At 44.2% G+C, this 15,545-nt stretch overlaps 2 protein-coding genes across 2 annotated transcripts; one reads left to right on the top strand and one right to left on the bottom strand.

The window, feature by feature from the left end:
* znf142 (zinc finger protein 142) lies at nt 1-8,599 on the bottom strand (the record flags this gene model as incomplete). The annotated part of the gene is made up of 7 exons (XM_079733966.1): nt 8,535-8,599; nt 6,684-6,890; nt 5,263-6,114; nt 4,616-4,793; nt 1,425-4,233; nt 875-980; nt 1-554 (listed from the first exon to the last, which is right to left on the bottom strand). The coding sequence occupies exons 1-7, from the start codon at nt 8,593-8,595 to the stop codon at nt 1-3; spliced, it is 4,767 nt and encodes a 1,588-aa protein (XP_079590092.1). The 5' UTR covers nt 8,596-8,599.
* Nucleotides 8,600-9,165: 566 nt separating this feature from the next.
* Nucleotides 9,166-15,065, top strand: bcs1l (BC1 (ubiquinol-cytochrome c reductase) synthesis-like). Its single transcript, XM_079733967.1, has 7 exons — nt 9,166-9,703; nt 10,043-10,182; nt 11,139-11,333; nt 11,780-11,843; nt 12,233-12,405; nt 12,860-12,977; nt 14,321-15,065. The coding sequence occupies exons 1-7, from the start codon at nt 9,384-9,386 to the stop codon at nt 14,571-14,573; spliced, it is 1,263 nt and encodes a 420-aa protein (XP_079590093.1). The 5' UTR covers nt 9,166-9,383; the 3' UTR covers nt 14,574-15,065.
* Nucleotides 15,066-15,545: the final 480 nt, after the last annotated feature.

Raw genomic sequence — 15,545 nt, 5'->3', positions numbered from 1 at the left:
CTATACAAAACATGTTAAATCCCCATCCGTCGCAACCCTTCCGTCTATATCTTCTCTCCTCTGTCCATCCGTCTCTCCCTGACGTCCATCCTCCGCCTCCCCCTCCTCCTCCCCTCCAACCCCATCCCCCCCTACCTCCCCCCGCATGGCGTCCTTCAGAGTCAGCCCCGCCCCCTCCACGTCCTTTACCACCCCCTGCTCTGGCGCCACCCCCGGGTGGTGCCTGCGCAGGTGCTTCACCACCTGGAACCTCTGCTTGGCGCGGTACGGACAGTGGAGGCAGCGGTAGGGCTGCTGCTTGGTGTGCGACAGGAAGTGATGTCGCAGGCCGGCGGGCCAGCAGAAGGCCTTGTGGCAGGCCCCGCAGGTGTAGGGTCGCGCTCCGCTGTGCTGCCGCTGGTGGGTCTTCAGGATGTAGCGCGTCTTGAAGGCCTTGCCGCACTCCTCGCAGACGAAGGAGCGTGCGTCGCAGTGCTGCGTGTCGCGGTGGGCGCGCAGGGCGTCTGCCCGGTTGGCGCGGTAGGCGCAGTCGTCGCACGCGTAGGCCTTCTCCCCTGGGAGAGTGGGAAGGTTTCATTACGGTTTGATGGAACGCAGCCGCATTTCAGATTTCAGTATTGTGTGATGGGGATTTTTGTCCCTTTGTGGGGAGAACAGGGGCGGCCGACACAAAAGTGTGTTGAAAAAGATGCACCTCGGAATCAAACCCACCCTGATCAAAAAGATGTTAGTGGTTTTACTATTTTAATTTTTGAATTTTAAGAGGCTAAATAGCCCACAGTATATATCAGGGTTTAATTATAGTTGCGAATCGACAACTTATCCCAGTGACAATATCGAACCAACAATATGACAGAGAACATTTAATTCATACCTGTATGTTTCGTCATGTGGTACTTCAGCTGGGTCTGCCATTTGCATTTGTATCCACACTCCGTACACAAGTATTTCTTCTCTGGCTGGTGAACTCTCATGTGAATCTATAGAGCATAAAAAAGGGTGCAATAAGGTTATATATACTGTAAATTAAGAGGATTGGCGTGGTTAATGGTTAGTCCTGCTTACAATGAAAATTCCAAATGGTAATTAATGCTTAATTAATGCTACATGACGTCTCATACGGCCCAAATGCTGATCTTCATTATGTACTTTCAACAGCAAATATTAAAGAGCTCCAATTTTTATGTGTGTGAGGTTCATTAGTTCCATTACAAAGCATTTAAAAACACACATGACACTCACACATGAGTGTCCACCAAGATAGATCAACTTCAGCCAACCTATTGGTACAGTCCGCCATGGTGACCATCATACCTCGCTGGACACCACCACTTTAGCGGATCATCTTTAAATCCCTTTTAATGAATAATCGACCTCACTTAAAAAATATGGGTCCTTTAATCACACAATGGTGTAACGCTCACCTTCAGCCTGAAGGGGTCGCTGCAGGTGTAGCTACACTGCTCACAGCTGTAGGGCTTCTCCCCGGTGTGGATGCGGATGTGCCACGTGATCTTCTGCTTGTTCCGGGTGGTGTACTTGCAGTCGGTGCACTTGTAGAGCCGCGTGCCCCCGTGTGAGCGGAGGTGCTGCTCCAACACTAGCTGATGGCGACAGGAGAACTCGCAGTGGCTGCACTTCAGCGGCTTCTCCGCCCTGGAACCCTCCTCCTCTTCCTCATCTTCCTCGTGCTCCTCCATGAGGTGCTGCGCCAACAGCTGCTTGGTTCTGCTAGCGAAAGAGCAGAGCTGGCACTGGTGGCCTAAATGGCTTCTCTGGTGCGTTTCCAGGCTTTTCTTGGTGTTGAAACGCCGCTGACAGGTGGAGCACTTGAGCAAAGGGTGTGTACTCCGCTGGTGGATTTTGAGAGCAGCGTCAGTGCCGAATGTAAAGTCACATTCAGGGCAGGAGAGAAAGTCCTGGTCTTGGTGGATGCGTTTGGAATGGTTTCTAAGAGCCACGCTGGAACTGAAGCAGGCCTCACAGTGAGCGCAAGAGTGCTTGAGCTCCCCGGTGTGGCATCGGAGGTTGTGGCGCCTCACGTCGTCCAGGGTGTAGCCGCTGAAGTCGCAAAGCGAGCAGAAGTGAGCGGGCTTCCTGTCGTGGACACGTGTCTTGTGTTGGCCCAGTTTGGTCACGGTGCCGAATGTCTTGCTGCACTCTTCGCAGGAGTAGCGTCCGACACCGGTGTGGAGGGACCGGTGCTCCTCCAGCCGATGGCGACGGGTAGTGCTGAAGGGACAGTAAGGGCAGCGGTGGGGTCGCGACCCTTTGTGTTTGACTGCGACGTGCTGGGCCATGCACCGCGCCTGTTTACAGTTGAAGTCGCAGTCCTCACAGTGCAAGCGTTGAGGCTTGTTTTTCTCATGAACAGAGGAAACATGACTCGTCAAAGAGTTTTGGGACTTTCCCACGAACGAGCATAGGTGGCACTGGATTTCGTTGGCTTTCATGCAGCCCCTCTTCTCGTGGCTTTCTAGAGCACGTTTCTGACTGCACTTGAATGTACACTTGGGACAGGAGATAAGATGTTTTTTCGATTTTTTCAAAGTGGTGATTGTTCTATTATTGTCATTTTTATCACCAAGGTCTTCTTCTGACTTTGAGAGTGAGCTATTTGAATCAGCATCTGTATATTCTAACCGGCTTTGATCTTCATCGTTCCTCTTTGAGTTTGGTCTGCAGGTTGTGCAGTGACGTTTAACAGTAGCAAGTCTGATCGAGGAAAAATTGCATTGTTTGCACGTGAATTTCCCTCGTCCCTTAGTATAAAGGACAGTTTTCTTTGACAAACTATTTCTTTCTTTGTCATCGGAAACAGCTTTCGTCTGTTTAAACTTAAAATGTTCCTTTTGTGGGCCTTTTGATTTACCAGAGGCAGTGACATTAGATGTAGAGATCATATATTTTCCATCTTTGCTTTGAGTTGTACTTCTTCTTGTTACCGCTACATGTTGTTCATCTATTTCATCAATATCTTTACATCCACATTCATCACGGAGACAGTCCGGACTGAGTGTCATCGGTGCCGTTGAAACCCCTTTAAAGGCTCTTGTGTTTCGCTGGCGAGCCGGACACTTCTTCATGAGGTGTGTATCAAGGCCTCGCCTTTGTTTGAAATGTGCCCCACAGCCCTCGCAGTCATGTCCCTTGGACCTATTTTGACAGACAAATTGACAGTGATACTTCAGGGCGCTTCCCTTGCGAGTTACATACAAGCACTTGTCGCAGCGGTGCACATCTCCAGTCTGTGCTACGAGCATCTTCACCCGTCCTTCCATAACCATCGCCTCTGCCTGGTCACTGTCATGCTTCTTCATGGCCTTCAGGTGGATCTCAGATTTGGAAAAGGCGTTGGGACAAGAGAGCTTATTGATGACTTCGCCTGCTTCCGCCAACTCACTGTTGATTGAGCCTTCATCGTCGTCTGTTTCACCATGAGGACAGTCATCCTCTTCTTCTGCCACACTTGGAGAATAACTTGGACTGATGCCTCCCTGTTGTGGTGGAGTATCACCATCGTCGTTAGTGGAAGTGTACGTTGTGGCATTTGGATACTGGACGTGTTCCTTCTCATTTGACGACGGAGCGGTCTCATATTCAGCTGTTGAGAGTGTGGTCAACACCAACGTACAATACTCCTCAGGGCAGCCCCTGGATGAGGCGTCTGCTGGAATACCCCCAACATCTACCCCTTCAGTTTGGCCAGTCGGACCAGACTGGTTTTCATTGGTCAGAGGTGTCGTTGCTACCTCCCTGGCGCTTGGTTCGGATTGGTTACAACCCGCCGGGGACTTCAGGTAGAAATCCTGTACACATTCAAGTGCGTTTCTTTCCTTCTCCTTTGAGGCGTAGTTCTCCAGCCAGTCTTTATCACCGGGAATGTACCCGTGGACCTTCCTCTTGTGCAAAAACAGGCTGATGGTGCTGAAGGAGACATACAAGCAGAGCGCACACCGGAACTCCTTCAGCTTGGTGTGTTTGCAGTTCTCGTGGTTCTGGAGTGCCTGGCGATAGCAAGTGGTATACGCACAGTATTTACACTGATAGGCAGCCGCAGCCTGCTTTGGGCCAGCAGAGTGCTTGGTCAGCATGTGGTTACGAAGTTCATACTTCCGCTTGCAGGCATAGGCGCAGATCTCGCACATGAGCAACTTGGCCTGATGTCGAAGCTTGTGGCTGTTCAGCTGGTCTATCCTGTGACAGCGGTAGGGACACTGGTCACACTCGTACCTTCAGGGCAAAACCAGAATATATTAAGTATAAAGAGGGTACTCTGTAGTCCAAAGAGAAATTATAAAACTTTCTGTAACTTTTCCTCCAACCTTAGGTTAGTTGTGTAATGTTTGGCCTTATGGCCTTTTAAGAATGTAATGGACTTGACTTGTATAGTACATTTTCTCCATTAAATAATTTGAACCACAACCCGATATAAGATTGACCTCAGATGTAAGCTACATTTGAAGACCATTGATATAGGAAAGGAATTACATGCTACATCAAGAAAATGATTCTAGAAACACTAAAATCAATCTACAGGAACAGCAATCATGGTGTGTGTTATCTGGTATGCAGTTTGAATTTCCCATTTGGATTGCCTTCAAAGCTCTCTTACCGTAGATCCCCGGTGTGTTTACGCATGTGTACATTCAGATAGTGCTTCCACTTTGTGACGTAGCCGCACTCGGAACACATGAAGTTCTTGTCGTCCGAGTGTGTAAGCATGTGTTTGGTGAGGTAAGACTCATCCCGGCACCTGAAGTCACACACGCTGCACTTGTGAGGCTTCTCCCCTTTCAAAGAAAGCCATTAAGGGCAAACATGGGGAGACAACAAGAAGGTGGATGTGAATCTCATCGTGAACCATGCAAAAAAAGGAATACATAACTGATGATGCAATCAATTGCTGCAATAGGTACGCCGTTGATCTCTGCACTGTAATCTATAATTGTATCTATAATTTAATTATGTAACTCTGATCTATAATGTGAAGGTGTGCCATATCAACGAACATATGTGTGAACCTCCTCAATTAGTCTAATCATGAATAAGGAGGAAGGAAAGCTGAAGCAGGCCTTTCTTCACCCTGACGTGTAGTTTAACATATTTGGAGAAGAGCACGTAACCTATGCCACTGGTGGCATCTTTGGGTTTTGCAGGAGGTGTAGAAACCCACGGCATTCCTATGGCGGCTATTTGACGCAGAAGTATACATTGGGGTTGATTGCGCTTGTGACACATGCAAAATGACTTAAGCCTCACCACTGTGCATCAACATGTGCCGGTTCAAACCCCGCTTGTGGGCGGTCACGTAGCGGCACTGCGGACACCGGTGGATCTTCTCGCTGGCGTGCAGATGTCCCACGTGCTGCTGGAACTCCACGGGGTTGAAGGTGACGAAGGCGCAGAACTCACAGCGGAGCTCCTGCTCCCCCGCGTGTCCCTGACGCCGGTGCTGCAGGAACACGCTCTTGTTGGAGCAGGAGAAGTTGCACTGCGTGCAGTGGTAGGCAAGGTGCGCGCGCCAATGCTCCTCCATGTCCCTCTTGTTGGCAAAGATGGCGTTGCAGGCGTGATGCCGACACTCAACCGCCTCGACGCCGTGAGCCTCCCTGACGTGACGCAGCAGCTCCTTGCGCACGGAACCCCGAAAGGCGCAGCCCTCCTGGAAACAAGGCAGGGATTGTCTGTCCGGTGGGACGTTGTGGGTCTTCATGTGGGCCTTGAGGGACCTGCTTTGCTGAAAGGTTTGGCCGCAGGTGGGGCAAGGGTAGGTCAGTACGTTGGGGGTAGGCAGGTCACCGGCAACACACTCCACGTCACCGGCGTCATCCCCGTGGACATTGGAAAGGTGGCGGCGGAGGGCGTTGCGCTCGACGGCCGAGTAGTCGCAGTGGTTGCAGTGGTGGACCTTCTGGCCCGCCTCGCGCAGCATGTGCACGCGCAGCTTGCTCTTGCTGGTGAAGAAGCGGTCACAGGTGGGGCACTGGAGGCTGGGGCTGGGGAAGTGGATGCGCAGGTGCTCCTGGAGGTGGGAGCGCATCTTGAAACAGCGGCGGCATTTGGGGCAAGTGTGCGTGCGGAATATGTGCTCTGAACCCTCTGCAAGGTATTCTGGGAAAAGAAAGGAGAAATCACAATTTATGATTATTGCAATTCTGTTGCCTCATCTTGTTGGGTATTGTGTATGTTTTAATACATGTTAATGCTAAATGTGATAAGACAACATGATCTAGCAAGAATCCTTAATAAAATAACCATAACATATCACAAAGGGCTTGATTCATTCTTCATACATTCCTCTGTGAGCTTGATATCCTATATGGTTATTTTTCATTAGTAGTAGTATATTAATTGGTCTGAATCCGTCGCCCCATGCTGTTCTGTGAAGCAATTGCATAACAGTGTGATGAACCCATAAACATATCATGAATATCTATAACATGAATAAAACGTGTTATGGTGATTGTTGAAAATGTAGGCCCTTTATTTGAATGGCCGAACAACATTCCCAGAGTTCGACCTTCTACCTGCATTTCAATGAGATGTATCTCAAAAAACATCACTATAAGTCACCTGTCATGTAACCTTGTCATACGATTGACTGCTAAATGACTTCACAGAAATAGAACTGCAAAAAGCCATTTTATTGTAGAACAATAATATAATGACTGCAGGAATACCTTTAGCAGGAGGTGTGTCGCTCTCATTCAGAGCGGTTTTCTTGTTTTCCCCCTGATCTTTTTTCCTTCTCTTGGTCTTGTGCCCAACAACCTCTGGTTCTGCTGTCTCTTGTTCATCTGAGGACTGCACGTAGAGAGGGTTGGGTTTGCGTTTCCTTCTGGGCCTGCCCGAGGTGAGAGATGGCCCTCTCTCAAGGCTGCTCAGGCCTGGAGAGAGAGGGGAAAGAATTATTAAATATAGAAATAATAATCAAGACAAGGTAGGTTTATTTTAACTATTATATTTTAAAGACATATAGGAAAATGAATAAAACAATATTAGACAATCAATTCAAGAGAAATGGGAGAAAAAAGGAAGTGACACTAAAATAATTAATATGTCAGTGTAGAATTTATTTTTAAATAGACGATTTAGAGTGTGTATTCTCGCAAGTGATAGAGAGGGATATTGAACGACACAACGAGTGTGTGAGTGAGTGCGTGTGCGAGCGTGCGCGCAACAACATATACTCAAAATTTGATTACATATCGTCACCCTCTTAAAGTAATGGCCTAAGTCATATTTTCAAGTTGTTCAGAAAACAGAAAAAACTGAACCATATATAGAGTATATGATATTTATGAATCATTTCAAACACAAAGGTTATGACAATAGATTACTATTGATATACAAATAATGATGTCAGTCAATTGTGTAACATAAGAGGATAAGATGACTTAGGCCAATTTATGAACATACCTTTGTGATTTACTAAATTTTGAACCTGACTTGGGCCGAATTAATTCTGGAATAAGTGAGGCAAAACAGTGCATTTATTTTTTTTCCCACTACTGTAACAGACCATGAGGAAGGGTAGGCCTATGCCACAAACATTTGAATATGCTAGTGGAGCACACATAGACTCAGAGGAGACAGAGGGAAGTTTGGATGGGGCCTGATCAGTGTCAGAAGAATCAAGTTCATCTCCTACCAAAGAGGAGATGGTGTGTGGTTTTGTATTATATTTTAGGTAACACTTTACAATAAGGGTGCATTAATTAATGGTTATTTAATTCTTAATAAGCATTAATCAATGTTTAATTAATGCTTTATAAGCATCAACTTAGCATTAAAGTAAACTCGTTTTTTTTTGTTTTTTTAAACTTAGGCCTACTGTTTACTAAAATGCTGACTCAAATGCTAACTAAAAAGACTTAATAACCATGCAACATTCATAGCCTAGCCTTTATTATAGTAAACCTTATCACTTACCAGTATGGAACGAGTCCTGCATCATGGCAATAACTTCACTAGCTTGGTAGACTTTCTTTTTTTTGGAAGTGGCCGCCATCTTGAAACGCTCATAAAATTGCCTAAGTCACTCTTGTCTAGTGACTTAGGCAAAATAAATTGGCCTAATTCACACTCTTGACACAGGCCATTACACTAAACGGGTAGGATCACATGATCTGTTCAACTGAGGATGTTGGGGATTTTACCAGAGGTGGCTAGCATCACAAAGAGCTGATTTAGGCAAGAAAATCATTTTGGCAAAAAGGTGACTTAGGCCATTACTTTAAGAGGGTGACGATATACGAAAACCACGGTGGAGGTTAAATTTGATTGCTATCAAATATCCTGTTAGCATTTGGGATTATATCATTTGATTGAAACAAAAACATGTATTATAGCAATATATTAACAGCTGAAAAATTATTATGTATTATTAGTCAGACTTTACATTTAGTATGACAGCAGAGTAATAATACTTCAAACCAATACAAGTGTACGAATAGTACAGTCAGATATGTTAATCTGACTGAATCTGTGCATAATATCACAATCGTAAATCATTTAATGGTCTTTTTTACCTTGTTGGTCCTCGGGGTCTGACAGACGTTTTCCACTTTTTTCTGTGGGATTAGCTTCCATTGCATCTGTTTAACACAAAAATAAAACAGAAAACACAATAACATCTTACGCTATATACAATGTAATATAACATACATAGTAATTGTTGAAGGCTCTTAATTGTCTGGACTTCTGAAACATAATCGCAACCTACTGCACAATATTTCCTGGTCCAATCTACCCGTTAACCACTACACCAAAACGAGTGGGTTTTACAGTTAGTCCTTACTTATGTGTTATGAATATGTCATTAGTACACATGTTACACATTGGCCATTGTCTTCGTTTTCCTCGTATTGTTTAAGATTTTACTTGCCTTTTATTCACCATTCACCGCAGCTGCGTCGCCATTACCCTCTTGTAAGTCTGTTTAATGGGCAGATCAGCGTCTAGCCTAATGCGATGGGATAGGCATAGCATCATATTAATAATTATGATCATCCTTTTGAATTAAAATCAGACAAATTAACCAAAAAATTAAATAGTTTACATGATATTTATATGAATGTAGTTTATGATTACAATGTTTATGTGAACTAGGAATGAATGTTACGGGGGTTCCGTTCACTGTCGGAGTTGTATCGACGGAACACCACAATGCAGAGGTCGCTTTCCCTTGATAAACAATGCTTATATGGCATACACTTTTGTTTTTAATGGAATAATTCCCATTTCCATGGAGGGGATAAAGAACGGGTTTGGCGAAGATATCCAAGACGTCATGTGAGTCGAGGGGGTTTCCTTGAAGAGTGACCCCTTAATAGTTCTGCTTCCCATAAACAGGTGTACTTCTCATCCTATGATACAAGATGCCTCTGTCAGACCTCTTAGACGGTCTGAAAGACAACCCGTACTTTGGAGCTGGCTTTGGGCTTGTCGGGATCGGGACAGCGATGGCCCTTGCCAGGAAAGGAGCGCAGGTTGGGATGATTTTCTTCCGGAGGAATTATATGATCACACTGGAGGTGCCCAGCAAAGATAAGAGTTACCACTGGCTGCTCAGTTGGATCACGAAGCACGCAAAACACACTCAGCATCTCAGCGTGGAGACGTCCTACCTGGCACATGAAAGTGGACGTGTCAAAACACAGTTTGATTTCCACCCCAGTCCTGGGAACCATATTATTTGGTGAGTAGAGTTTCTAATATCCTTTAGGGTAGAAGGATTAGCTAAAACATTGCCTCTTTATTATATGATTCATATTATAGGAATAATAATAATAGGTCTTCTGTCAAAGGGCAATCCAACTGTTCAAACTTACTTAACTTATTCTATGCCTTATTCCATGTGACAGAATCCAAGGCCTTATCCCATGTGATATAATGTCATAGTAAAAGACAGGCATTTAATAAGCTTACTTTCTAATGCTTCCTCTGTAAACAATTTGCTATGCAACTTCCTCTGTTATAAACAATTTGCTATGCAAACTTACGACTCCACTGACCTTGGTGTTATGGTTCTGTGCAGGTATGGGAGGAAGTGGATTCGGGTGGAGAGGACCAGGGAGAAGCAGATGGTGGATCTACACACTGGGACTCCCTGGGAGTCGGTCACCTTCACTGCTCTGGGAAGAGACAGACAGATCTTCTTCAACATCCTACAGGAAGGTAACTCCTCTATCTTCTTGCCCCCGACCACGGTTTTCATCTTTTGTTTTTCATCAGCATCCATTCAATGACTCAACAATCTTTTTCTAACTTACAAGGTCCAGACAATGAACCTGTTTGCCCCATATGTGATCATAGAAAATATTCATGAAACAGACACTGTCTTTAAGCAGTTAACCTTATTGACAATGTGATTATTCCACACTTTGTTCATTCGTATGGGCAAGACAATGATTATACTTCCTTTAAACTTATGGTAACTTTTAAAAAAGATTGAGCTGGAACCCTCGGACAGTTGCCCAATAATAGGCTAAATAGACCAAACCAAATCAAACCTTAGCCAAATCCAATTCAGGCCAAATCCAAAGCAATGGCAAATCAAAAAGAAAATCCACCAAATGGCTATCATGGAAGAGAGCAGCCCACTTGAGCTGGCTTGCTCTTATAGACATAAAGACCATGGGACCCAGATGCTTCCAGTTGGTTGAGAGTAATCACTCACATAAATTAAAACTTTTCAATGACTCTGGTTATGTTCTCCTGTGTCGTTATCGTTATGACATTATTATGTTTAGAACTCTCACTATTACTCTCTATCAAAAGCACTATTGCTGCTATTATAGTACATAAAGTGATATGTAGAATATGATAAAATTGTTCAATGCACAGTATATCAGTTTCCATCAATCTGGCCCTTCAGGTCTGAATACTAATAAAGCTTTCCTCAACTGTCAATACTATTTCAACTAAATGTTCATTCAAATTTTTTTAATTGTGTTCCATAGTTTGCTTATTTTAATTTTAAATTTGTGACTTTGTTATTGTCATCTTATTACCACCATTTACTTATGTTATGCTACTATTATACTTTTGTTTATGGTTTATTTTCTTAGCCTACTGCAATGACACCCACATTTCCCATCTGGGATTAATAAAGTAAATGTTGTGCTACGCAGCTAGAGAGCTGGCCCTAAAACAGGAAGAAGGGCGAACAGTGATGTACACAGCCATGGGTGGGGAGTGGCGACCGTTTGGGTTTCCACGCCGACGGAGACCACTGAACTCGGTGGTACTGGAGTCGGGCGTGGCTGAGAGGATTGTAGACGACGTGAAGGAGTTCATCGGAAATCCAAAGTGGTACACGGACAGAGGTGGGTGGTTCAAAGTATAAACGTGTAGTTTCTCAAACCTGGGAGAAAAACAGAGGATTGGGAAGCAGGGCTGTCTAGAAGTGGTAAGGTTGTTTGTCTCCCAGCCGGAAGGTTATGGCTTTGAACCCCAATGGCTTCAGTCTATTTTGAGGCGGCAATGAGGAAGATGCCCTATCCCCTACTTGCACCTTAATGATATGTTTCTACAACAAAAGCTTTGGATAAAAGATTCTGCAAGGGATTACAGATGCGATTAAACTTAAAGCTTAATCTGGTACGGTGCATCAAATGGTGACCTTTATGTATTAAACTGTATGTGGTCCCTTTTTTTTTTATAAAAAAAAACGAAACCGCAAATGACATTATGGTTAATAAAAGCAAATAGGGCTTGACTTATTCGGGTGCTGTTCGGCTGATTGTTTTTTGTTTTCTCTCTCTGCCATCAGGGATTCCTTACAGGAGAGGATATCTGCTGTATGGACCCCCAGGCTGTGGGAAGAGCAGCTTCATGTGAGTAGCTGCTAGGGCTGGCCAACGCCATAGCTAATTAGCTAATTGTGAAAGGTTGCAATCAGAAACATCAGATTTGTACCCCCTGTTACATTGAAATATATTTTCATTTCAAACTGCTGCAAAGGTTTATATCAAAGTCATTGCCATTTACGGTGCTAGAATCTTGTATGTCCAATTGTGAGTCAATGTCGACAAATATATGAAACAAAGCAATGCGACTTGGTTGGCCAGGCTGCCAAATTGAATCGATAATCTGTTGCTCGCAATGATAATCGCCATCACAATATCGAGGAAAATCGCAATTATAATTTTTGTCATGATCCTAACATTAAGCTGTGTGTGTCTGTGTCCATCCAACACGTTCTGTTGCCGTTTCCCCCTTGCAGCACTGCGCTGGCGGGAGAGCTGGGCTACAGCATCTGCCTGATGAGTCTGAGCGACCGCAGCCTGTCGGACGACCGCCTCAACCATCTGCTAAGCGTGGCGCCCCAGCAGAGCATCATCCTCCTGGAGGACGTGGACGCCGCCTTCGTCAGCCGCGACCTGCTGCCCACAGAGAGTAGGTCCCCCGACCCTCCCCAACCCAACCCCTAGAACATCCGAGCCCCTTAAGTGTACTGTCCAAGCAAGGAGTAGTTAAAGGTCCAAATACATGTATGTACCGCGTTAGTGTGGGTGTGAATATTATTGAAAATGTCCTGCAGGGTTATGAAGTGCCTCGGGTTCGGCATTCAGCAGCAGTCTACCTGTAGGCATCCTTGAACAAGATGCCAAACCCCTATCTACTCATTAATGACACCTATCAGAATTCATTCAAAATATCTACTTCCATATGTCCAAAAGAACTCATGATCAGCAATAGTTAAATGTCATGTGTTTTGTTCTTTAGTCTTCCTTTTCCACTGGTGCTCTGTCAGTGCTGCGGTGTTCTTTCAGAGAACTCCGCTCCAACGTTCTTCTGTATATATAAGCGACGACCATGGTGTCACTGTGTCCTGTGTTATTCCCCCCAGACCCTGTGGCCTACCAGGGGATGGGCAGACTGACCTTCAGCGGCCTTCTCAACTCTCTGGACGGGGTGGCGTCCTCCGAGGCCCGCATCGTCTTTATGACCACCAACTTTATCGACAGGTAGCTCAGAGGCAGAAAGGAACGACATTAGAATTGAGATCCTGCGTGTCATGTAATTAGATGATTATATAGATAAAGAAAGGTAGATAAATAGACTGATAGGTAAATTGGTACTTTATTGACACCCTTTATTGACCAGTTACTAAAGTTTCTCATGTGGCAGGTGCCAAGCAGCCTGCAGCTCACACACACACAGCACGCGCCAACGCGTACATACACCGCAAGCACACACATACTCACCGCATACACACACCGCACACACACTCACACACACTCACGCACACGCATGCACACACAAACACACAAACACACACACACACACACACACACACACACACACACACACACACACACACACACACACACACACACATACCGCACGTCAAGACAAAGGCAGTGACACATTCACTGAAGCGCGCCCGCACACACACACACACACACACACGCACACACCCCACGTCAAGACAAAGGCAGTGACACATACATGGAAGCGCACGCATACGCAGGCGTACTTATGTTTTGTGTGTATGCTATGTGTGACTGTAGGCTACTGCTGCCTGTCTTGGCCAGGACACTGGAAGAGATGTTTAATCTCAATGATGATTATTATTTTCAACTAACCAATAGTAGTTGCCTTGCATTTTAAAATGTCAATGCACTTTTCATCCCTGAATAACAGTAAAAGCTATTTAATATTAGATTTGCATGCATAGTATACTAAACTGTTACCATAAATTGACTAATTTTATAATGTAATCAAATGTTCACAACCTAGCTGCTTTGAGACACACGTGTAAGTCCTGATATTCTCCTGATGGGCCGTATGTGTGAACAAAATATCGTGACATTTGTACCCTGAAAATATCCTGAATTTTACGTAGGAAATGTAAATTACCTTATATGTGAATGAGGAGTCGGTATTTCTCACACCACTTCAGTGGGCGTCTTGATGAAGCTTCTGCATGTCATTGAGTGGCCCCCTAAATGATAATCAGCCTGTTGCCTTTTGTTCGCTGAATGGTTAAAAATTGTTGAAATATTGCCACTGCTTTTAAGAGTCATTTGTGGTGTACGAATGTTATACGTTGTAAAATTATAGGCAAAATATTATTATATTATGCGCTCAGAAATTTGTTACATTATCTACTGGGGTTTCCCACATTATTGCTATGGGTTTAATTACAACTAGAGGTTCAGCGCGAGCATCGTGCGCGCGAAAACTCTAGTAATAATAATGATTTGAATTTATGATGTTGATAGTATTGATGATGGTATGATAGTATTTTTTTATGCATAAAAATCTTCAGTCATTCCTAGTAATCTAAACACCGGTCTCCACACAGGCTGGATGCGGCTCTAATCCGGCCAGGTCGTGTGGACCTAAAGCAGTATGTGGGCCACTGCACCCACTGGCAGCTGGCCCAGATGTTTCGCCGCTTCTACCCAGCAGCGCCAAGCTCAGAGGGCGATCACTTCGCTGTGACTGCCCTGGCGGCGCTGCCAGAGATGAGCGCGGCACAAGTCCAAGGACATTTTATGTTGTATAAAATGGATCCCGCGGGGGCCATCTGCAATGTTGACAAAATAAATGAATGATGGCACAAAGAAAACGATTGGGATTATAATTGGGAGATGGAAATGCATCTTTTTGATGATGACCATCCTGACATTGAAGTTTGCATTGGGCTTTGACTGGGAAGCAATTGTCTTTAACATGTTGTGTGCCTGTACCTTAGAAAACCCCTGTCTTTTGACAGAATTTCCTGTCTTTGACGGACTGTTTTATAATTATTCTGACATCATTGATAAGTTAATGGTCAGTAACATGGGTCTCTCCGTCCCTCCGCTCTGCAGTAGGTAGAAATACTGAATTCTGGTCCCACTATATCCAATCAGGAGTCCATTTGAAAACACCACAGTCCATTTACAACTCCACAAAATGGAACACCCACTTATACTTCACATTGCTTTTGTATAATATGTAATGCATCATGTACTGTATATTGTGTATATGAGGGCATTGTGTGGGTCTGTAGTGTTAGTGTTATTTTCTGGGATGAAGTGTTTGTCCTAAGACAGGGGGAGCCGAGGCACAATCATTTCATTGTATTTTTAATTCACATGATAATTAAATTGAACTTGAAGTTGAACTTGAGCTGTACAATGGATCATTGCGTGTGAGCTTCAACCTCACCTGTGGAATCTTTATTCAATTAATCTAACTCATTCATTTATTACCCAACTGTGATCATGTCTTACAAGACACATGTTTTGTTTTGCTTTATCCTATAAAGCACATTGCTACTAATTAGACTAAACATATTTACTTTTTCGTATTTTTCGTTAAGAGTAGTGTCGTTAGTATCTGTTGTCTAATGAGTGTATTTTGTCCCTCTCATCTTAAAGGTTAACCCCCTGTAAAATACTATTACAATATATTTGATATATAAGAGATGTTTATCTCAATGATGATTATGATTTTCTTTTTTTTTTTACTAATCAATAGTAGTTGCCTTGCATTTTAAAATGTCAATGCACTTTTCAGCCCTGAATAACAGTAAAAGCTAT

The sequence above is a fragment of the Pollachius pollachius genome (assembly GCF_949987615.1).
Source record: "Pollachius pollachius genome assembly, chromosome: 3".
Taxonomy (NCBI): domain Eukaryota; kingdom Metazoa; phylum Chordata; class Actinopteri; order Gadiformes; family Gadidae; genus Pollachius; species Pollachius pollachius.
Note: the sequence above shows the minus strand (reverse complement) of the source record. Positions and strands in the feature narration are given on the sequence as shown.